This window comes from Lathyrus oleraceus, chromosome 7 (genome assembly GCF_024323335.1).
Source record: "Lathyrus oleraceus cultivar Zhongwan6 chromosome 7, CAAS_Psat_ZW6_1.0, whole genome shotgun sequence".
Taxonomy (NCBI): domain Eukaryota; kingdom Viridiplantae; phylum Streptophyta; class Magnoliopsida; order Fabales; family Fabaceae; genus Lathyrus; species Lathyrus oleraceus.
Genome location: NC_066585.1, coordinates 112,671,701 through 112,696,957, shown reverse-complemented (window position 1 = coordinate 112,696,957; position 25,257 = coordinate 112,671,701). Strand labels below are relative to the sequence as shown.

Sequence of the window (25,257 nt, the reverse complement as noted above, 5' to 3'; positions counted from 1 at the left end):
TACATGACTAGGTGGCTGAGAGGGCAGGTATTTCCCTTGTATTTTTCAAAGTCCGGGACCTTGAATTTCACCGGGATCTTCACATTGGGAACCAAGCACAGTTCGGCAGCAGACTTGCCGAAAAGATCCTTTCTTCTAAGAGTCTTCAATTCCTTGCGAAGCTCAAGGAATTGGTCTTTCTTAGCGTCCATCTTCTCATAGACATCTGGGCCTTCAGACGGCTCAGAATGATAGATGGTGTCGTCTACCCTGGGCATGGTATGCACGACAGGAGGAGGGACAGCAAGGACCGGGCTAGATGCCGGCATAGAAGCAAAAGTGGGAGCAGGACCCTCAAGCATGAAATTAGGAGGCATCCCCCACGGGAATCCGGCTGGCATGGCTGTCGGAACAAAGTTTGCACTGGCTGCAGGCACAGTTGAGGAGACAATCTCAAAGATGACTGTCCTCTGGGGAGGAGTTGAAGGTGTCGGAGAAGATTGGCTCTGGGCAGCCAAGAATGATTCCATCAAAGCACTCAGTCTGGCCACTTCCTCTTTGAGTTCACGGTTCTCTTGTTCTAGATGATCCATCAGTCTTTGAAGTGTTGGCTCTAGTGTAGTACCGGTGAGTCAGCTTGTCTTCAAAATAAATGAAGAACACAAAGTTAGACCACAGGACAAGAAGTCGGGAACAAAACCTGCTTATGCACATGATGCATGCAATGCTCGTGCATATGATTTGTTTTTATTTCAAAGGAACTCTAGGGTTTTATTTGCAAATTTTGGAAATATTAAACATTTATCACATGTGGAAATATCTCATCAAATAATATCAGGGGAAAGAAGTACAGCATTATCATATACAAGAGAAAAGGAAAATAATCATCCTATGTATCCCTAGAAATAATCATCTAAAGCTCGGGACACAGGAAGATAAGATGCACGAAGCCTCTTCACCTCCCTCTCGTAGGCTGCCTCCATATCTGCCTTCTCTTTGGCAAGCCGATCGTACTTCCTCTTCCAAAACCGGGAAGACTGAGGAAGTAGAGAAGTCCATGCATCGTCAGGGTCATCAATAACTTGATGCTCGAGGAACTCAATCAAAGCATCCTTCTCCTTAATCTGCTGAAGCAACTCTTCCCTTTCACGGATCCAGGCACGTGATAAGTCTTCGTCTCTCAACTCCTCTACTCCTGGGTTAGGGAGGGTTGAAGGCCCAACCATAACCAAAGGTGTAGGTCTCGGGTAATCGTAAGGCATGAGATATTCAGAAGCTCTCTTCCTTACCCAAGCAGTGTAAGGCTCCATGGCAACACAATTCTTAGGACCCAACTCCTTCCTTCCTTTCCTATGAATCTTGCGCCAAGCGCGAACCATTCTGCCCTTCAAGCCTTGGGGATCTTTACCCTTCTGAAAGAACACACCCTCTAACAGAATGTTATTAGGTTTATCCTTTAGGGGGAACCCAAGCCGACGACGCGCCAAAACAGGGTTGTAGTTAATCCCACCACATGTACCAAGAAGAGGTACATTGGAGAATTCACCACAAGAGTCGATAATCTGCACACCATCATATACACGGTTATACCAAGAGATATCATCATTAGTGAGAGACATAAGTCTCGTGGACCACCGTAGACATCCTTTGTTCTCCTTGAAGAGTCAGAAGAGGAAGAAGCTTCCCAAAACGAGCTTTGAAACCCAAAGGATCTAGTACATAGGATGTCAGATTCCTTAACTCTTTCAAATCTGGTTGTCTGAAGCTGTACTTCTTTGTATTCCTTCTTTGTCTTTCCATGTCTGAAATTTTCGCAAATAAACCCCTTAAGTTCCTTGAAAATTTTCTTCATTATTGATGATATGGGTGCAAATGAGTGCATGAATGCATGAATGCAACAATCACACTCAAGGATCAAGCAAAGCACACCAAACAAAGGTCATGGGATGGATCATATCATCCTTAATATCAATCATCCATTTTGGTGGATTATGGTTTACACCTTATCAACACCCAGGTTCAATTGATATTAAGGATACATGAACGGATCAACCATGAATCAAGGGTTTGTTGCAAGTCACGAGCATGGAGTCTCGGTTAAGAACCACCCAAAGGGAATGTACTAAGGTTTAAACCTGTCAAGCATGTTCTACAAGAGGTTACCATAGTCATCATCCCATCTTTTGGATATTATCGGAGAAACGACTACTCGTATTCCAAAAAATATTCTCAAGAGAGACTCTTATGAGTGTAGTATCGCGTATCAATCGTATCAAATCTTACATTTGAACGACTTTCGCACTACATCCTAAGAATAGGCCAAGATGGGCTTGGTAAACTAAGGTCCTTGGCTTCTAAGGTCTATATTGGATTGAATAATGTCTAACCACAACTTACTTGTGTGACATTATTGATCCCAACATGACCTCCACCAAGTGAATGGACTTGCAAGTCAACTTGCTAAGGAATAACTCCACACAAGTCAACAAGACTACGCCATTCTCCTATCCTAAGTGCACTCGAGTCCGGGTATAGAACTCATCTCACAAAGATCACCAAGCATACAAGGAATTAATATCAAGCAATTCAATCATTACATACAATACACTAATCCCAAATTGCACAAAAATATGTCACAAGACAATACAATACAACAAGCATGAAAAGTTGGCAAAACCCACTAAGCATCTGATCCCCAACAGAGTCGCCACTTTTCTGTAGCGGGGCATTCGTTACCATTAGTGATATTGACTAAATCCAAGATAAATCATACAAGTCGAGTCGCCACCACACTTCTATTTATCTAAAGGAATGGTTAGAAAGCGAACAAAAACCTAATAGTTTTAACAAAACTAGTAAAAGAAACAGAGATCTGGGTAAGGGGGTTGGTTATGCAATGGGAAGGTGTTAGGCACCCAAAACATCCTAGGTACTCCTAGGGAGACCTTTTCATACTTGTTGCAAATGTTGTTGTTTTGTGAAATTTTGTTTGTGCAAATATGATTGAAGAGATGAGAAGAGAATGTACAAGTTATTTACATTTGGGTGTTTGGATGGATAAACCCATTGCCTACGTACCATCTTATAAAAAGATTAGGATCAAAACCTCGTAGTTCAGGGTAAAAATCTCAAAAGAATTGGTGAATTGATTGGTCCAAAAGCCTTAAGGTCTTTTGTTATCAAAGGGAGAAAACTCAACCAAACCACAAATCCACCATGTGAGGATAGCTTCAACATGCTAGTGAGGGGTTAACCCTATAATAAGCATGGAAGACTCATTGTCCATCACTAAGGATATAGGTGAGTATTACATCTACCACCAAGATAACTCAAACCTAATAACTAAAGGTTATAGAAAATTTGATTAAGAAAGTGGCCATTGAAACCACAAAAAGAAATTTGAATGGGTTATATTTACCAATTAGAAGTATATACAAAATGCTCAAAGTTGACTTAAAGATTCAATTCAAAATAAGTGTTATGAAAAGAAGGTTTGAAAATCAAAAGCATAAGGTTTAAGTTTCTAATGTTTGAAAACAATGGTTAAATGTTTGCACAAAAGGTTTTGGCTTGGGTTAGAGTGGAGAGAAGAAGAAGAATGGCTAAGTCCTAAGCAAAACAAAAAGGTGAGGGATAAGGAAACGACACCACAATGGAGTTCCTCTCTTGAGATCATATTGATGATCCAAGTAGCTCCCATTCTTTGGAATAAGAAATCACAAAGCATAAGCAATCAAACAAGTCTCCTAAGAGATCTTCAATGTATCTTGTATCTTTCACTTTGGATGAACATGGCAATGGTCCTCCAATCAAGCTCAAATGGAAACTCCTAGCACAAAAGCACATACATCAAAAGTTCCATGAAGTAAAACAAGAATGGACAAAAGTGAGTTTAGAGATTTGGTCCTTCTAATCCATCTTCATCATTAAGATCCATTCACTCCAATTTTTGCATAAGGAAAGTCCTAGAATCTAAGTCCAATTCTCCATTTCTTTGCATAGGGAAAGTCCTAGAAACTAAGTCCATTTCTTTGCATTTGGTCCACAACCATCAAAACAAAAACACAAGCACAATAATATATACACAATTATGTGCTCAAGTGAGCAAAAGGCAAATGGAATTAACATAAACATGTGCTCAAGTGAGCAAAGAGAAAAGCAAATGGATAATATATGCAAGAATAATAAATTGCATAAAAAGTAAATTGCATAAAGTAAATGTTAATTGTCAATAAATAGTGTTAGTAGTTAGTGTGCCATAAGGAAAATTTAGCGCTATGTTAAGCAATCGTAATTGGACTTATGTAGAAGTCACAACTATCTGAGGCCGGTCAATAATAATGTAGGCAACAAACACAAGTTAGGAGTCTTGATTAGTGAATCAAGTCCCAACAACTTGCCATGCCAAAAAAAGGAAATAAGAAATGATCTTGTATTGGTTTAAGCCTTTTGCATGATTTAGAAGACAACCTATCCTTAATGCAAAGCCATTCACTTGATTAATTGATCAAGATGAATTAGATTTGAATCAAGAAAGGTTAAGCCTCCCTAATCAATGCTAACTTATCAACCTTCAACTCATTGATCAAAAAGAAAGGAAGTAGAAGAAGAAGAAGGAGAAGATGGATAAGAGAAATGGAAATGACAAAATTAAAATGCATTAAATGAAACATCATGTACCAATCATCATATGTTGACCAATAACATTGAAAGTCAAGGTCAAACAATCAAAAACAGAAGTGAGATGAAGATTGGAAGTCAAGAAAAGAATAAAATATTTTTGGCATTTTTTAATATTAAAAATAAACTTGAATTAAAGTATTAAAGAAAGGTCCGACTTCAAAATCACTTCAAATCAACCTTGAAAGGTCCAAGTAATTTATCCTAAGTTCAACAAGGTCAAACAAAGTTTGACAAAAAAATTCAGAAATTTTGAAAGTCGAAAACTATTTTTAATCAATTAAAAATGAATAAAAATAACCTAATTGAACTAAAATCTCAAATAAATCTCAAATCAATTCAAAAATTGATGAGAATATTTTTCATAGATCCATCATCATTCAAATAGGTTAGGAAAATATTTTTGTATTTTTTGAATATCAAAGACTATTTAAAATGAATTAAAAATAACCAGGAAAGAGAAAATTCACAAAAAATATCAAATGACAAAATAAAAAATATAAAAAATCAGAAATAGAAACTAGAAATTATTTGGGAAATAATGCAATTGGTCCCATAATTTTTGGATAAAAAATGAGAGATATGAATTTTTGAAATAAAAGGAATTTAAGAAAATAAAAACAGAAATTATAAAATGCAAAAAAAGGAGGAGCGTTGGATTTGAGCTCATTAATTGAGTTGGCAGATCACACGCTCCTAAGGCGCACGCCTATGGTGATCCTCAGTCAAAGCACGCACATGTGAAACAATAGAAAGTCATAACAAGCAATGGCTAAGATTCAATCTGGGAAATAGATCCAATTGCCAGGATTCAAACTGGAGATGATGAAGCCACCGGAGCCACCGTCTTCTCCAGTGAGCTTCAGGATTCCAGCCAAATTGCAGAAAATCAAAAGGCAACCAAAACGTGCGATCTATACATCATTAGAAAGCTGGGATGATGTACATCATCCCTATACCATCCATTTTCCTTCTAGATCTCTATAGTGTGAGAAATCAGAGATGGAAAAATCTGGTGTTCATCATGAACTCAATGAATTTCAAATATTAAAAGCATAAACATGATGCCTCCATTGAGAGGACTTCAGCCAACACAAAATCTAAGCCAATAGGTCAATGGATTAAGAGAATCGAAGAAAATACCAGTTGGAATGTAAGCTTGAGTTCTGGTGATTTCAACACGATGCCTTGCTTGCTTTATCAAAACAGAAGTTCAATGAAGTGTATAATGAAGGTCTAGAAGCATTAGATCTAAGAATACAACCAGATGAAGCTGAATTCTAGATCTGAAAATTTTTGAGAAAAATGCAATTGCTTCTTTAGTGATGGTTAGGGAGAGAATCCTACAGCATTTCAGGTTGAATTGGGCGTGTGAAATGGAGGGAATGAGGTCTCTATTTATAGAGGAATTGGCAAGGAAAGTGTGAAAGGATCCGTGTGCATGGCATGTGAAGCTTCATTGCATGGGCTTGCATGATCATGCACAAGGCCCAAAAATAATGCCAAATGAGTTCTGCACACCAGCCAGATGGAAATGGACGTGTGAAATGCAAAGGCAATTGCTCATGTAGCAAGATTTCAAGTGAATTCTCCATTTGTACCTAAACAATCATCTCTTCGAAAGTACCATTTAGAAAATCCAAGCATATGCATATGGGTAATGGTTGGAAAGGTCTTTGTATGAGGAACAAATGTTATGTTGGACAAAAACTCATTTGGAGTGTGGAAATTTATGAAATTTGAGCTTAAAGTGTGATGTGCAAAACATGTCAAGGCAAGGTTTCTAAAATTGGCCAACTTTCAAGCCCTTCTGCTTTGATGATGAAAGCTTCAAATGGAAAAACCTCCAACATAAAAGTTGTATATCTTTTCAATACAATCAAAATGGACTTAAATTTTGCATCATTTGGATTTTTGATGAAAGAGTTATGGGCACTTGAAGTTGGACCTTTTTGACTTTTAATACATTTGTCCCAAAAGGACCTATAATGTCTTGCATTATCACATGTATTTCCTTTATGATTTTTAAATTTTGTTCAACATAACATTTTAATTAGACATCTCAAGATTTCCAATTCATTTGATCCCACCTCAAAATCATAAAAAATGAAAGAGTTGTGTCCTTGGGAAGTTGACCCAAAATTAGGGTTTCAGTCAAAATGACCTATAATTTATTGGAGTGACAGATGGTTTTATAAGCTTCAAATCAAATTTTGATGAACATGAAAGTTGTTCATATTGTCCTTAAGAACAATTTTGCTTTTGGAACTATCTCAATTTGACCAACACATGAAAAGTTAGGTCTCAGTGTATTTCAAAATGGTCAAATGAATTGACTGATCAACTTCTCAAGTCCATGACTCATATCTTGATGAATTGATGATTGAGGACACTCAAATAAGTTTAAATATGCATGAAATGATGAATTAAAGAACTTCCCTTGATTATATTTGACCATGGGCTGAGGTTGCTTCATGAGCAAGGCATTGTGATGCACAAATGAACTAGGATTTCTCTGAAGAACAAGATCTCAAACCCTTTGACTTGCTTGGTCAAAATGATGCATTGGGGTACTAGGGAGGCATATTTGATGGATGAGAACCTTGGGAACCATTACCATGCTTGCTTTCATCTCCTCTTGATCATGTCTTTATACATAGGATCTCCTAGAAGCTTTGGACTTTGTGATTGCTCAAGCTACAAACAAAAGATGTTAGTGACATATTTTTGTGCTTTTGGTTAGTAAACAAAATAAGAAAAGCAATGATATACAATTCAAACATGCTTGGTGATCTCAAACCACTCTCAAGAAGTCCCACCCACAGGCAAAGGGAACCAAGATGCTAATGATCCTTGAGGCTATGCAAATGCAATGTTATGATGCCATGAGGGATCTTAGGGACAAAATTAGGGTCTTACAGAGGCCTCAAAGCTCTCACAGCAATAATTAGCAAATGCCATCTGATCGAAAGCTGGAGTAGTGCGGGCTCGGGGTCTAGAGGACGAAGTCCCAGCTCCTTCGGCTCTGTCCATCTGGCTTTGGCAAAACCTGTTCAGATAAGCATCATTAATAACACTAGTGATAGAGAAATGTACTTCATCCAGAATGGGAACATTTTCCCGTCGGTAAAGTCCCATAATCAGCCCCAGGTATGCAAGAACACCTGCTTTACCACCAAACTTTGTTCCGCTTATAGCCATCTTGCGCATTTCCCCCGCAATGATTGATGCTACATCAACAGATTTGCCGATCATGATGTAATACATTAAACACCCTACATCCAAAGGGATAGTAGTGTTGTGGCTCCTTGGCCAGATATTGTTCAACAGCAGCACCAAAAATGCCCTTGCTTCCAGATTCAGATTTTCTCTTTTCCATGACTTTGGGAGTCCTTGATCATTTAAGTCAAATGTCTTTCCTTTAAGGCATAAGGTAGCGTTCACCGCTGGAAGATCCCAAACGTTGGCCAATTCCTTGGTACGATACTCGCACCGCTCATTCTCTCCCAAGTTGAGAGGATTACCAAGATATCTGTTAATTGCATCTCTGTCGAAAGAAATAATCTTGCCTCTCACTCTTGTTTGGTATTGGAAAGCTACTCCCTCTTCAAGATGCAGAGCATTGGCATAAAACTCTCGCACAATGTCGTAATTGATTGCCGACTCTGGTTCACACAGTTTGCTCCATCTTCTCCTCTCAAAATTTGATACCAAATTCCGATAAGTTCCACCCGGTGATAAGCGGATGAACCTTTCCGGTTGGATGGTTCTCTTGATTAATTTTTCAAATCTTTCTTCATGTTCATCACTTATGAACCGTCTCAATGAACGAGAAGGACCGGAGTATACGGTTTTTGTTCTTTTAGACATCTGCAATAAAAATCAGAACAACCACATAACAAATCATAAGGGAGTTAGCAATCAAAAGCATAAAACATGAGACTGGAATTTCCCAGTTCGCGGCGCGAAGGCCCGTCCGCGGCACGAACCCTGCGAACCAAGAAAATTCCAGGAGCCTTCTAGGGTTCCTAAGGTTTGCACCACCAACAGTCATAATCACAATCCTTATCCTAATCCTAATCTGAATCCACTTTAGACATGCAAGGTTATTTCTAGAATCAAATTCCAATCTTAGCAAAACCCTACTCTTACCTAAGTGAGAAACCAAAATGGAATGGGAAGAGAACAAACATACCTTGTTGAGATTCACTTGATTCTTTGTTAACAAGTTGGGATTTGGGAGATGGAGAGGGAAATTTTTGAGTTTTGGAAGTTTTGGAAGTGGGGTTGTTGAAGAAAAGTTGTTGCTTTATGAAAATAAGAATGGACAAAAAAATAACCTAAACAAAATTTAAGTGGTTCTGCCACGCTCCGTTCGCTGGGCGAACCGTGTTTGCGGCGCGAACTGAAGCTTTCCATTCAGTTCGCGGGACGAAAGATGATCGCGGGGCGAACTGAAGGAATTTCTGAAAAAATTAATTTGCAGTGGACAAAACCCAAGTTTCACAATAAAAGACACAACAAAATAACATAACAGCAGAATTGAGAAAATTTAAAATGCAGACTTACAACGTTGGGTTGCCTCCCAACAAGCGCTTTGTTTAACGTTGTTTTGAGCTCGATGGTTCACTAGTCTTCACGATCCGGCTTTGTTGAGCAACTTACTCAAGGGCTTTGTTGTCTTCAAGAGTTTCTTGATGAACCTTCGATAAAATCCGATACCACCCTTTTTCGGAACTACTTGCACCAGACTCACCCATTCACCATCGGAGATAGGACAAATCATCCCGACCTCCAATAGTTCGACAACTTCCTTCTTTTTCAGCACCCGTATCAATTGATTCTCCTCTTTTGTGGACAAGGTATTGCTAATGATCACCGGTTTAGTACAGTCATCACCAAGGAACACATACTTCAAATGTAGCTCTAGTTTTGGCTCTTCCACTTTCTTTGTCATATCCAAGCCTTCGTTTGTCTCTTCATGATAAACAAGCTCTCCACAAGACTCTAATTCATGGAACATTGCTTCAATCTCTTTTCCTTCATTTTCGGTCGAAACTTTGTAGACTCCGATAAGAGATCTCTCTGATGGATTAGAAACATGAACCTGGTTTACGACCTCCACTAGTTCCTCCTTGGTGGCATCAATTCGGAAAGAATCATGCTTATCATTAGGATGCTTTTTGGCTTCAAAAAGATTGAAGGCTACCTCTTCATCTTGCACCCTTACTTTCATTAGTCCATCATCAATATCGATCATCATTCGGGTCGTTTTCATGAATGGTCTTCCAAGAATTAGAGGAACATCACGATCCTCATCCATGTCTACTATCACAAAATCTACCGGAAACAAGAACTTGTCCACCTTCACTAACATGTCTTGAGCAACTCCATATGGTGAAGTGGTAGATTTATCAGCTAGTTGTAAAGTCATCCTTGTAGAAAATATCTCAACATTTCCCAATCTTTTAACAATGGATGGGGGGATTAAATTGATGCTAGATCCCAAGTCAATCAAGCCATTACCAATGTAGGTGTCTCCAATGGTTACTGGTAAAAGGACTCGGCCCGGATCGGATTCCTTTCTTGGGAGAGTTTTTTGAATGATGGCACTACATCGTGCATCAAGCAAGATTGTCTCGTCTTCCACATGTCTTCTTTTCTTTGTGAGAATATCCTTCATGAACTTTGCATACCGTGGCATTTGCTCTAATGCATCGGCAAATGGAATATTGATTTGAAGTTGTTTGAATATGTCCATAAACCGTGCATAGTGTCTAGCATTATCCTTCTTTGATGGTGCATGCGGATAGGGTAGATGTTGAACTGGAATGACATTCACTCCTTTGTCTCTTTTTTTCTTCTTTCTCGGTTCGATTTCCTTCTTCATTTCCGCTTCACACTGCTGTTCTGCTATCAATTGGTGGTTCTGCTTTTTTCGCGGCGCGAAGGAAGATCGCGACGCGAACTGAGCAGTTTCTGCCACTTTCTCCTTTCCACAAGCCACATCCTCATTTTCCAGTACAGCATCCATATCATTCTCTACTATAATTTCCTCACTTTTTCCACTTGTCAACTCTCTACCGCTTCTAGTAAAAATTGCTTTACAATGCTCCTTTGGATTAGTTTGAGTGTTAGCGGAGAAAGAGGATCCCGCAGTTTGTTCCGACAATTGTTTCGCAAGTTGACCTACTTGCTTTTCCAAATTCTTGATTGTTGCCTCGTTGCTCTTCTGATTTGCCATGGAGGCTTGCATGAATTGTTGGAGAGTGTCTTCTAGCTTTGAATTTCCTCCTTGCGATTATTGTCCTTGAGAATTTGGGTGTTGATAAGGACTTTGCTGCTGAAAATTTTGATTGTTGAACCTTGATGGTTGATAACCTTGATTGTTCCTTTGATAGCCTTGATTTTGATTGTTCACATAACTCACTTCTTCTAGTGGAGGGCAAAAACCGGTTGGATGATCTCCTTGACATAATTCGCAACATGCTACTTGATGTCGAACTTGAGACCCTTGAATTTCCTTCATTTGTTGTGGAAGCTTGGCCATTTGTCGAGTAAGCAACTCCACTTGTTGAGAAAGTAGCTTGTTTTGAGCAAGGATGGCATCATTGGTATTTAACTCAAGAACTCCCGGTTTACGTTGTGAAGGACTACGGTCATGTTGACTTTGACGATCATTAAGTGCCATCCGGTCAATAATGACTTTAGCTTCTTCCGCATTCTTTGACATAAGAGAACCACCCGCGGTAGCATCCAAAAGTGTTCTGTGAGTCGCTTGGAGCCCATTTAGAAAAATATGGATTTGAGTGAGCTTATCAAAACCATGGCCCTTGCATTTTCTCAACATTGACTTGAATCTTTCCCAAGCCTCATTTAGAGACTCGTTGCTTCCTTGAGTGAATACCGCAATAGCCGTTTTGGCTTCCATGAATCGGGATTGAGGGAAATATATTTCTAAGAACTTTTCTTCTAGCAAATTCCAATCCATCATCACTCTTGGTGCTTGATCAAGGTACCACTCTTTTGCCTTTCCCACTAAGGAGTGTGGGAACATCCTTTTGAATAATGTTTCTTCACCCGTTTCATCAATTCCCGTAGAACCCGCAATCTCATAGAATTTGATGAGATGGGTATACGGATCTTCATGGTCCATTCCGGTGAATGGATTTGCATAGAGAAGTTGGAGGATTCCGGTCTTCATCTCCGTATTCCTTCCTCCACGAGCAAATTGAGCATTTCTTCTTGGACTATTAGCGGACATTTCGGTAGGAGTGTCATCCGTCATGTTTCCGTCACAAGCCTCTACAACCACTTCTTCGATTTGAACAAGTGCGGAAGTAGATGCTTCTTCTCTCCGGTTCCTCTCTTCGGCTAGTTTCCTTCTCCTTCGTGTTTTGCTATTGAGCTTTCGAAGTGTTCTTTCAATTTCGGGATCGAATTGAAATTGCTCCTCGGTAGCTTTTCCTCACATGCACTAGAATCTACAAAACTAACAAACCAAGTGAAACACAAGAGGGATAGTAATAAAAGTAACAAAACTTAGAACAATGAATTATTGCAATGCTTGTAATATCGAACACCAATCCCCGGCAACGGCGCCAATTTGTTGAAAAGTATATCTTCGGCAAATATTTTAATATTGTATCCACAGAGATTGGTTGTTATTACCGCCGTTCTATAATCCAAATTGTTATAAGTTTAGAAAGTAACCAAGTTGTTTTGTTTGAAAAGTTATCTTTCGAGTAAAATGTCACTAAAACAATAAAATAGTTTTAATCAAATGTAAAAGGCTTGGCAAGATTGGAGTTCACTATTCAAATTGCTTATGATTCCTTATGACAACTATATAGATTCAAGATTATTGATGATGTTCAAGTATCCTCTCAATATCATTTATGTCTAAATGATATTGTGATAATCACTATATTAATCTTTAGACGATTTCTCCACCTAACTATCAATATAGCAATCTTTAATGGTTGATACAAAAGAAGAGTAGTGAATAAATCTATTTCTACAACTTATTCACTACTTGAAAATATATTTTATGTCAAGACTTAAATAATCTCTTCCAACAACTACTCAAATCTAATATTCAACTTAGGGCAAAAATATCATTCAATACATCAACAATCTTTTATCATATACAAGAGTCAAATGAAATACATAAACAAAGAGGAATAGCTACTACCTCCAATCTTGACAAAATGGGGTTTAGCTTCTCATCATCATTTTGGAAAGCAAAAGGAAATGATAAGAAATCTGTTTTTCTCTTCCAAAATATCAAACTATGAATGAATCAACCTTTTCCATTCTGTTTTCTAAAAAGGGTTGACCTTTACTAAAATGCTCATTTTCATCTAAAGCTGAAAAGCCCCCTAAAACAGATACAGAAATGGCAAAACACAGCTAGCCTTGAAAACAGCACACTTGGCTAAAATAGCTTGCTGGATTCGCAAGGTTCGTAGCGCGAAGGGAGATCGCGGCGCGAACTGAAGCTACTTCAGCTTCCTTGCCTTGCAAGCTTCATCCAAATAGTCTTCCAAGTGTTAATCTTCAAAATTAGGCCTCTAAATTGCATTCAACACTTCTTCCAAATTATGATTATGCATTCCGAAGCTCTCTTGTCCAAAAATTCTACAAAACTAACAAATATATGAAATAACTACTCAAAACAACATAAACTAAACCTAATTGCATTTATACAAAATAGTGGGAATAAAAGTGTGTAATTACATCAAAACTTGGTAAAAGGGACCAATAAAATTATATAAAAAGTAGTACTAATTGGTCCCTAACAGTCACTCACATAGAGGACCTTGTACTTGCCAGGGCATCCCTGGACCATGTTAACAGCTGCCTTCCCATGCTCGGGAAATGGGTTCTTCTTGACATTTGGACCTACGTCCTCAAAAAACAATATCCCACTTCTCACAAGGTCTTGCACCTTGGTCTTCAATGGGTAACAGTTCTCCACATCATGTCCGGGAGCACCGGAATGATACACACCGTGAAGCTCTGGCTTATACCACCACTGACGGTTGGTTGGTACAACAGGAGGATCTCGTGGAGTTATCAGCTTCCTATCTATCAAGGAAGGATAAAGCTCAGCATATGTCATCGGAATCGGGTCAAAAGTTACCCTCTTCCTCTCGTAGTTACTGGTGTTGGTGTTATTATTGTTGCGAGGCTGGTAGGCCTGTTGTTGTTGACGATGTTGTTGTTGTTGTTGTTGATGATGAACTTCTCTAAAAGTAGGTGCTATATGAGCCACCTGGTGTTGGTCGATGGCAGGAAGCACATCCTTCCTCCTCACAGAGGGCCTTCTTTTAATATGGGAGGACACAACATGAGTCTCTCCCTCCTTCTTCCTAGCAAAGCCTCCATACTTCTTTGCTGAAGAACCTTCATCTCTAGATAACCGTCCTTCACGGACCCCTTCTTCCAATCTCATCTCCATATTCACCATTTCGGTGAAGTCTGAGGGGGCACTGGCGATCATTCATTCATAATAGAAAGAGCTCAAAGTCTTCAAGAAGATCTTTGTCATCTCCTTCTCTTCCAGGGGTGGCACTATCTGAGCTGCCAATTCTCGCCATCTTTGGGCGTACTCCTTGAAGGTCTCCTTATCCTTTTGCGACATTGCCCTCAACTGGTCCCTGTCTGGTGCCATATCCATATTATATTTATACTGCTTAACGAAGGCCTCACCTAAATCGTTGAACGTGCAGATGCTTGCACTCTCCAGCCCCATATACCACCGGAGCGCAGCACCTGTCAGGCTGTCCTGAAAGTAATGGATCAACAGTTGGTCGTTATCGGTCTGTGTTGACATCTTGCGAGCATACATCATAAGATGGCTGAGCGGACATGTATTTCCCTTATATTTCTCAAAGTCAGGTACTTTGAATTTAATAGGGATCTTTACGTTGGGCACCAGGCACAACTCAACAGCACTTTTTCCAAAGAGGTCCTTCCCCCTCAACGTATTCAGTTCCTTGCGCAACTCAAGGAATTGATCTTTCATCTCATCCATCTTCTCATATACGTCCGGGCCCTCAGATGGCTCAGAATGATAGATGTTGTCTTCAACACGGGGAAGGGTGTGCACAACGGGAGGTGGCACAGACAGGACCGGGCTAGATGCCGGCAAAGAAGCGAGAGTAGGAGCAAAACCCTCTGGTATGAAATTAGCAGGCATTCCCCAAGGGAACCCGGCTGGCATAGACGGAGCGAAGTGGGCTGCTGCAGCAGGCACCGTTGAAGTAGCTATCTCAAAAATAATCGTCCTCGCGGGAGGAGTTGCAGGAGTTGGCGAAGCTTGGCTCTGGGCGGCCAGAACTGACTCCATCATGGCAGTCAGCCTAGCAATCTCTTCCTTCAAGTCCCTGTTTTCTTGCTCTAGATGCTCCATTATCCTCGGATGATTCGCTCTAGTATTGTACCGGTGCATCAGCTTGTCTTCAAAATAAATGAAGAGCAAAGAGTTAGACCATCGATCAAGAGCTCAGAACAAAACCTGCTTATGCATATGATGCATGCAATGTTTGTGCATATGGTTTGTTTTTTTATCAGAGGAACTTTTTAGAGATCTATTTGCAAATATTTGAAAATTTTCAACTTTTAAGACATATATGGAGTACTCATAGTAATAATATTTGAGAACTTTTTACACCAAAGAAGGAATACAGTTTTGGTAACCAAATACAATACAAGAGAAAAGGAGAATGAACATCCTATGGAGCCCTAGAAACAATCGTCCAAAGCCTTCGAGATCGGAAGATAAGCTGCACGAAGCCTATTCACATCTCTCTCATAAGCTGCTTCCATATCGGCTTTCTCCTTGGTAAGCTGATCATACTTCCTCTTCCAAAACCTAGATGAATGAGGAAGAAGAGAAGTAACCACATCGTCATGCTCATCGATAACCTGATGCTTTAGAAATTCTATCACTGCATCCTTATCTTTGATCTGCTGAAGAAGTTCCTCACGCTCACGAACCATGCACGCGATCGGTCTTCATCTCTCAACTCCTCTACGCCTTGATTAGGGAGGGTTGAAGGCCCAACCATAACCATAGGGGTAGGTCTCGGATACTCGTACGGCATACGGTACTCAAGAGCTCTCTTCCTCACCCAAGCGGTGTAAGGTTCCAAAGCAACACAATTCTTCGGACCAAGCTCATTCCTCCCTTTCCTATGAACCTTGCACCAGGCGCAGACCATTCTATCCTTCAAGTTCTGGGGATCTTTACCCTCTTGAAAGAATAAGCCTTCCAACAAAACATTGTTAGATTTATCCTTTAAGGGGAACCCAAGCTGACGGCGAGCCAAAGCAGGGTTGTAGTTAATTCCACCATATGTGCCAAGAAGAGGTACATTGGAGAATTCACCACAAGAGTCAATAATCTGAGTGCCATCATAAACACGATTATACCAAGAGATATCATCATTAGTGAGAGACATAAGTCTGGCAGACCACCGTAGACATCCCTTGTTCTCCTTGAAGGCGAGCGTCTGAGGCAAGTGCGAAATAAACCACTTGTACAACAGAGGCAGACAACACACAATGGAACCACCACCCTTCGCATTCCTCATATGCAAAGAGAAATAAGTGTCACCCAACAGAGTAGGAATGGGATTAAGAGAAGAGAAATAAAGTATCAAACTCAATTGATCAAATGTGAACCAAATCATCATCAATCAATGCCAAACAGAAGAGAAATGAAGATTACAAGTCAACAAGTCAAACATATTTTTTTGGTATTTTTTGAATTAAAAATAAATGCAAAATAAAATAAACAAAATATGGTCAAACCTCAAATTTAATTCAAATCAACTTCAACAAGTCCAATTAAATTCTCATAGGTCTAACATGGTCAAACAAACTTTGACAAAAAATTTCAACAATTTTTGAAATCAGAAACTATTTTAAAACAATTAAAAACAATAAAATATAACACAATATGAATTAAAATCTCAAATAAATCTCAAGTCAAATAAGAAATTGATAAGACTATTCTTCATTGATTTATCATGATCCATAGGTGTCAGGAAAATATTTTTGGATTTTTCAAATATCAAAAAGTATTTTAAAATGAATTAAAACTATTAAAAACCAAATAATTCACAAAAAATATTAAATGAAGTCACAAAAATAATTAAAAATCAAAATATGAAACTGGATTTTTCAAGAAATTTTTTGGCATTGGTCTCATATTTTTATGACTTCAAATAAAATATTTATGAATTTTTGAAAATAAAAGGAATTAACTGAAATTAAAAGAAAATAAGAAAAATAGGAAAATCCAGCGCCATCAGATCATCTCATTAATTGACGTGACAATGATCATATGGCTCTAAGGCGCGGATATACGATGCTCTCAAGTCAAGCGCGCAACACATTGTATTTAAATGAGTCAACATAAAGAAAGGTCAGAATTAAAACGTTTCAGCATGATCCAAAGGCTGGGAGGCTACCACATGGGGATGGTGGTGGAAACCACCATCTTCTCCGGCGATCCAACAAGATCCGGCCACCACGCGCAGGAAATTAAATGGCAATGAAAATGAAAAATGAAGGCATCAAAATGAAGCTGAGGTGATGTACATCACCCCTGTAACCATGGATCATCCTCACAGTTCCTATTTAGAGAAAAACATGAGCTTGAAGATCATGGTGCATGAACTGAAATGGCACCATTTGCAAAATTACGACCATCACTGGCCTTCCTCAAGCATGAGGACTTCAGAAAACAGCATGAACCAAAGGAATTCACATTGTATTGCAAGATCTAGATCAAGAAAGTTTGGTGTTCTAACTCGGAAATGAAGCTTCAAACAACACGAGTTCCCCAAGCTCTTGATCTACTTTTGCTCTGGAAGTGTGATGGTGATGCTAGGTCAAGGAATTGAGCTTTGAAGATCAACTAATGATGTTGAAATTCAAGCTTGAAAAAGAGAAAGAAAACTGAAAATTCCTTTAGTGAGGGTTTGGATTTCAATTCAGCAACAATTCAGATCTCCACTTGGTTCCCCTTTGAATGAGAATGCACACTTATTTATAGCTGAAATGTGATGAGAAGCATGGTTCCCTCGTGTGCATGGGATTTGAATCCTCCTTGCATGAGTCTGTACAAGCGCATGTAAGGCCCAATGATGGGTGCAAATCCTTGTTGATACCATCTGAAAGTGAATTGGACGTGTAATTGGATTGGCATCTGCTTGCACATGAAGTTTTAATGTGAAATGCAAAAATGAACCTAAATAGTAAGCTCTTCGAAACTCCCACATGGAAAGTCCAATAAATTAATGTGAGTAATGGTTGGAAAGCTCTTGAAATAAGGAACAAAAGTTATGTTGGGCAAAAATTAATTTGGAGCTTGGAACTTAATGAAAGCTGGATGTGAAAGTTTGGGTACCAAACATGTCTAAGTTACCTTTGAAAATTTTCACCAAAAGCAAGTATCTTCAAGCCCTTCTGTTTCAATGATGTAAGCCTCAAATGGAAAAACCTATAACATCAAAGTTGTATATCTTTTCAAGATGATCAATTTAGAATTAAATTTTGCATCATTTGGAGTTTTCATGAGAAAGTTATGGGCACTTGAAGTTGGGCATTTTTCAAATTCAATGACTTAGGTCCAAAGTGACCTATAATATTTTGTATTATCACATGTATTTATTTTAGGATTATGAAATTTTGTCCAACATAACATTTGAAGTAGACGTCTTAAGCTTTCCAATGAAATTGGTCTCACCTCAAAACCATTAAAATTAGGGAAGTTAGGTCCTTGGGAAGTTGACCCAAAATTAGGATTTCAGTCAAAATGACCTATAATGTTTTGAAATGAATGATGACCTTACAAGTTTCAAATAGATTTTTGATGAACATGAAAGTTGTTAATATGATTCTTAAGAACATGTTTTCTCTTGGGGTCATCTTCATTTGACAAACACATTAAAAGTTGTATCCCAGTGATCTTCAGTTTAGTCAGGTGACTTGACTGGTCAACTTCTCAAGGCCAAACTTCCAATCTTGATGAATGAATGATTGAGGGGTCTCACATATGCTCATATATGCATAAAATAATGAATTAAAGAACTTCCCTTGATTGAATTTGATCATAGGTTGAGGTTGCTTCATGAGCAAGGCACAGTCAAAGCACAATTGAATTAGGGTTTCCTTGGGAAACAATTCTCAAGCCCTTTGGGTTATCTTGATCAAATTGGCAAATTGAGATACTTGGGAGACATATAGGATGATTAGGAACTTTGTGAACCATTGTCATGTTTATTCTCATCTTCATCTAGCCACTTCATTGAGCTTAGGAGCCTCCTAGGAGCAAGGGAGCACATGATCACTTGAGCTTAGGAGCCTCCTAGGAGCAAGGGAGCACATGATCACTTGAGCTTCAAAACAAAAAGAGTTAGTGACATATTTTTGTGCTTTTGGTTAGTAATCAAAATTAAAAAAAAACAATAATATACAATATAAGTATGCTTGGTGGTTTCAAACCACTCACACAAGTCCCAACCCTAGGGTTAAGGAGCCAAACATGCTATGATCCTTGAGGCAATGCAATGAGCAATGATATGATGCCATGAGGGATCTTAGGGTCAAAATTAGGGTCTTACAGGTAGCAACAACGAAACCTTAATCCCATGTGGTCCTTATACCCTGTTTTTTCTCACTATTTACAGTTACAATCAAGTACAATATGAAAAGGGCATGTAAACGAACTCAAAAATATGAAGGAAAAAAAGGAGCAAGCATGGTTTTAAATTGCGGTCCGTAATTACACCCGCAATATTGCGGATGCGGTTGCCTCCGTAACCGCATCAATTGCCTCCGCAACCGCATCAAACCGCAATTGCGGTGTGATTTTAAAATTACACCTTCAACTTTATTAGAAACCATATCAAACAGTTTCAATCATGATTCTTTAAGTATCTTAATCAAGAAACGAAATATTAGAATCCTAAAATTCAATTTACTTCATATGTAATTAAAAAACTTAACCTTAAGTGTTTTTCAACATTGTATTTCAAACACCTACCTATAAAAATTCATACCGCAACGGCCACAATGCGCATCGCAACAAGCACAATGACCGCAATCGCAACACCCGCATCCAAAACCGCATCCGCAGCCGCAACCATAATTTAAAACCATGGACCTCGACTACCAAATGGAGTGCAAAATCTGTCTGAAGGTAAGCTTCCTTGATCTTTTCTTTCTACTGTGACTTTTATTTCTCCTTCTTCTTTTTTTGTTGCTAGTTTTTTGTTATGATGGGGGTGAGAGCTCAGCTCAATGAGCTTCAAAGTGAAGCTCAATGAACTCATAGAGGAGCTTTAGGTGAGGTGTAAGGATAAATTTTGATAGGGCTTCACTAGGTTTTTTTTGTCTGTGAGAGTGAGCCGCACAAGCTCTTATTTATAGAGTGTGAGGAAAAAACTAAGGTTACGTGTGAGGTAATAGGAATATCTCCTCACACATGTGAGAATTGGTTATGGGTGATCTGTGATTAAGTGGACAAATTTCATTCCGTTAGAAGGAATTTTTTTTTTAGATTTTGTGGGAACCAATTTGTTTAATCAGGGATTTTGACGGATATGAAATTTTTCTGTAGTAAAATAGATATTTTGCAGTAGATTTCTAGAAGCTCTCATGGTCATATTTACTACCGTAAAATAATTTCACTTATGCTTCAATTAAAATCAGTCAAAACAGGAAGCTTACTTTGACTTCGATGTTTTCTCTTGCTTGTGTTCATTCAAATTTTGCCTTTGCTTGCTACTTTTTCATGCACTTCTTATGATATATTTACTGCTTATTGTTTGCAGGAGTTGATTTGTATTGTGGATTGGGGTGTAAGTGTGATGTGCTCATGGTTTGTTGCGAAAGAAACTTAGTCATAAAGAACATCATATGGAATCTGAAGGTGGCTCTGTAAGATTTGTGAAGATGGCGTGGTGTAACGTAATTGGATAGAAACTTCACGGTTTGAAAGTGTATAGTCGTGATCATGGTACACTCCTCTTCTTTGCTTTGTTGACTGTTGCTGTAACTTTTAATGTTTGTTAAATGGAGACTTGTTGTTATTGCTGCCCAACAGTGTAGGTGATGTCTCGTGAAAAAGTAGCAAGATTTGTTTAGGTCATTTTGATTTCTCCCATCTTGATTCTCTCTTCCTCTATATTATTTTCCATGGTATGTTGTAACAAGAAAATCATCGTCTTAATGCTAGGTTCAGTTGGAGGTTTAGTACAGGAAGATGGAAAGTTCCAAAGGAGAAACCAAATGTTGATGAGCTTATCCAGCTGCTATGAGCTTTCATGTGCTAAGACATCTTAGTGATAGGGTTACTTGAAGATGAAGCAATCTATGGGCTGTTAGATATTGAATATCAAGTGTTAGGCTTGGATTCTCCTCTTAGTTTCTTAGTTTCTTTTGGTTAATTTGAAACTTTTGTGATACCATTTTGTATTAGGCTCAAAAGTATGTAAAGTTCTAAGTTGATGTATAAACGTTATAACTCTCATTGGACTTTTTGTAACATTTTTAATTGAATTGATTGAATGCAAAAGAATGTTATTGTATGAATGACACTGTTTGAGTATGAACTGCTTGTTTGAATATGAATGGCTTGGTTTAGGAAAACATGAGCAAGAATGGCACCGAGTTCCTAAGTAAAAAAAATGTTAAACTTGTAATTTCCTTTCTGGTGATTTTCCAAAGGCAGATAGGGTCAAACCTTAAATTTTACTTCCACCATTGACTTTCCAACAACCAAAACCAAATAATTGGCAGAAGTCAAACCTTTATGACTTAATTAGTCTAAATGACATGCGTAAAATGTTGATCATGGATAATAGATTCTAGTGGCATGAGACTTAAACCAACTTAAACTAAAATGGGATGATCTATAAGTGATTTGGGCTTAGGGTGAAATAGGCGAGGAAATGAATTTGAAAACAAAGCCCAAATAAGAACTTATCTCTAATAAAAAATGGAATAAAACCTTAAATATTTGATTCACAAAGACCCACATTTTTGTACCTCAACCAAGGATGATACAAATATTGATTCAAAACCTCTAATGATAATGATGCACGATATACGGATCGGTCAAGAGAATCAAACACAATCCAAATTACTTTGAATCCTTAATTATTGGACTTTGACATATGCATGGAAATGAAGTCTTACGGTCAGATGAAATGATCATAAGAAATTATGCAGATAAATGATTTTAAGATGGGACAAAATTTAGGGTATTACATCACCCTCACGCCTAGCGTGAACCTGGGTCAAACGTCCATATTGTAGTCCTTAATCCGATATTGATACCATGTTAAATATGACTGGATCACAACCCAAAAATTTAACTCTAATACCATGTTAAGTATGCATGGAACTCAGTCCGAAAAGCTAGCTCAAAGGGAGAGATTGCCCTGACATATTTATAAACCTAATAATTCGGGAACCTAAGTAATTTGTGACTTCAAACAAACTCCAACATTACAACTATCAATTTCGACATCCACCCTCACGCCTAACTAGATCCTAGGTCAAACGCACATGCTAGGCGTGAGGGTGAGTGTTGAAGTTGGTAGTTATAATATTAGAGTTTGTTTGAAGTCTTACATTGCTTAGGTTCTCAGAATTTTGAATGGATGAATATGTGAGGGAAACCTCACATATTTATACACCCAACAACTCGAGAACCTAAGAAATGTGAGACTTCAAACAAACTCCAACAGCACAACTACCAACTTCAACACATACAAGTGTTTTATCATGTTTTCTTGGTAAATTGGAGGTTTTTTCATTTATTTCTTATAAAATAAGTCAACAAGTGTCTATATATTTTGCATATTTTTAGCACTTATCAACTCTCCCTAACTTATCTTTTTGTTTGTCCTCCAACAAAATTCATACAAATGATTCAGAAAATTTCACTATACAATGTATATGTCTCAAGACTTGATCAAAAAGTTTTAAAAATAAATTTGAAGCATGACTTGTTTTTTTTCTCTCTAAATTTGCAAGTTCATAATCATTATTATAAGTATCCATGAACTATATCATAAAGATGTTCAGATCAACAATCAATTATTCATCAAAATCATTATTTCAATGTGTATCATTCAAATGCATTAGTCCCTCAATTATCGAAACAAAAAATCAACTATAGATATTTTGCACTTCATTTAATATTATAAGATACTAATCAATCATACATCTCAAACCATAAATAGAATTCTTACAAAGACGGGATGGTAGGAGCGTAAAAAAAAGTATACAATGCCTATGAGTGTGGCCTCTCGCCAAGAATGACATCCCTCTCATATGTCATCTCCTGCTCGGAATGAATCTCCTCCCTCAATATTTTCACCTTAAGGTGGGAGAATTCTACTTGTCACAAAGAATTCTCGAAAACCACTTCCATGATAGAGTAACTAAACTCTGCAACTTTCACGTAATCTTTAGTTAAAGGAACATTTTCATAATGCATTTCATGAAGATCGTCTTGAGTCTTATTCAAACCTTTTCAGATTTCACGCAATGACCTCTCCATCTCCCCCATCGTCTTATGAAAAAGTCTAAGACCTCCTCATTCACGTTTGTAAGGATAATTTCTATGTCAAAGAGACTCTTACAAACGGTTCAACCTCCTTGAAAATATAACATAAAGACTTTTATATGTATAATATCAAACTGGCTCAAAACAAAAATACACTAACTACTTTTGTCTAAAAAAATACCAAGTCATGATAAAGTTTGTTAATTTATAAAAGATATAAAAGGCGAATACTTATAAAATATAAAAGATAAATGAAGAAAAGTACATTTATAATAGAGAAAAGTATATTTTAGTACATAACTTATATTTAAGCACTTAACACCCTCCATTTGTTACTTTTGAGAAATGAGGATAAATGCTTAGCTCCCTTGCTCAAAAGAACCAATATGTAGGAGAAACTACGTGGTAGGGAATTATAGTATATACGATTCTAAAATTGAAACTAAAGAGATTGCACATCACCACTGGAGTTATGAGTGATCACTAAATGCAGCAATTTATCCCCTACTATCTTCCTCATTTTCTTTATCCATATCTCTCTTGTAGTCTTTTTCTCCTAACCCCAAACATAATCAACTTTTAATCAGCAACAAAGTAACCAAAAACCTTAAAACAAAGCAATTCTAAAAGTATTGTTTACTTACTTGGTAAACACGATAGCTTTTGAGTAACAAACCCATTTGCGATGGTTTCAAATGCTTTGAAACTTTTGCCACTAAATTAGGAAATAACACATACTCTGATCGAGGTAGTAACGTTCCAAATATTTCTGGATCTGCTCCAACAAATAATAAATTATAATAATTCATAAAACATGCAAAAGGTAGATGGAGATGAAAAAAACAAACACAACTTCTACTTACCTTTGATATTCTTATAGTTGAAACTTATAATATAATCTGGATGAATATACGAATTCATAAAAGCAGTCCATATTATATGTTTTCTTGGTGCTAAAATATCATCAACTCCTGTGTCATATTCATTACAACTAGGTTGGCTTTGTTTTGAATCAGCAGCAACACTTTCAAATTTCCCTACAATCACCCTACATAGCAACACATGCCTCAAACCATTCTCATCTTCCACTGTACACATTGCACTATCAATGGAAAAATTGGCAGAAAATAATGAAATACCAATACCATGAGATTCATCATCATCATGAATATTTATGTTGCATCGTGTGAATCCAAAAGATAGAATATCTATGAGTTGATCTAATGAGCCACCATACCATGCACCTCTAACTTTGGCATCACCTCCACGTTTAATTGATACCGCCTTTGAGAAAACATGAAAGGATTCCAAACGAGCTTGTCTTGTTAAATTAGAGGAAACGTTGTTTTTGTGAATGGATATGATATTTGTAGCATGTTGCATGAATCCCATACCCTTTAGAAAACCTTTCTTAACAAATTCATATTCTTCGCTCTCTTCTTCTACTATGTGCATTAGTCCATTGCAAGTCAATTTCTCAAATGGATGCATTTTGTGCACTATGAATGCCTCTTACAACCTCAATTCCGTGATTATGCAAGAATTGAAAGGAAGGGTTTAAAGTTGAATATTTATATACTATGGGTTTAGGGTTTGGAAATGAGTCTTGGGGCACAAGACAAGACAAACCATTTTCGTGCCGATATTGTTGACTGTATCATGATATTAATGGACGGTTTTGGCTATAACCTATAGGCATGTGATGTGAACTTGCACAAGAGAGATACGTCATGCCATGTGATTTTTGCATTGCCTTTCTTAGGGTTCAAGTTAAGACATGATAAATTGCTTCCATCTTTGCATTTCATGGTGCAAATTGTGTGCAACTATTTAGGTAAAATAATTTGTTTGAATTGGACAATTTCCTCAAAAATTTATGGAATAAAAAAATAATAAATATTATTAAAATTAACTAGAACGAACAAATAATATATTAATAATACTTATATATAGGTTCGGAATTTGGCTTTAAAAAAGGTATATAATTCAGACAGTTTTATAAA

General features: G+C 37.7%; 1 protein-coding gene across 1 annotated transcript; it reads right to left on the bottom strand.

Annotated features, from left to right (window-relative positions):
- Positions 1–23,524: 23,524 nt before the first annotated feature.
- On the bottom strand, positions 23,525–24,890 carry LOC127106625 (probable inactive poly [ADP-ribose] polymerase SRO2). The gene is made up of 3 exons (XM_051043923.1): positions 24,118–24,890; positions 23,899–24,029; positions 23,525–23,810 (listed from the first exon to the last, which is right to left on the bottom strand). The coding sequence occupies exons 1-3, from the start codon at positions 24,743–24,745 to the stop codon at positions 23,697–23,699; spliced, it is 873 nt and encodes a 290-aa protein (XP_050899880.1). The 5' UTR covers positions 24,746–24,890; the 3' UTR covers positions 23,525–23,696.
- Between the last annotated feature and the right edge of the window lie 367 nt (positions 24,891–25,257).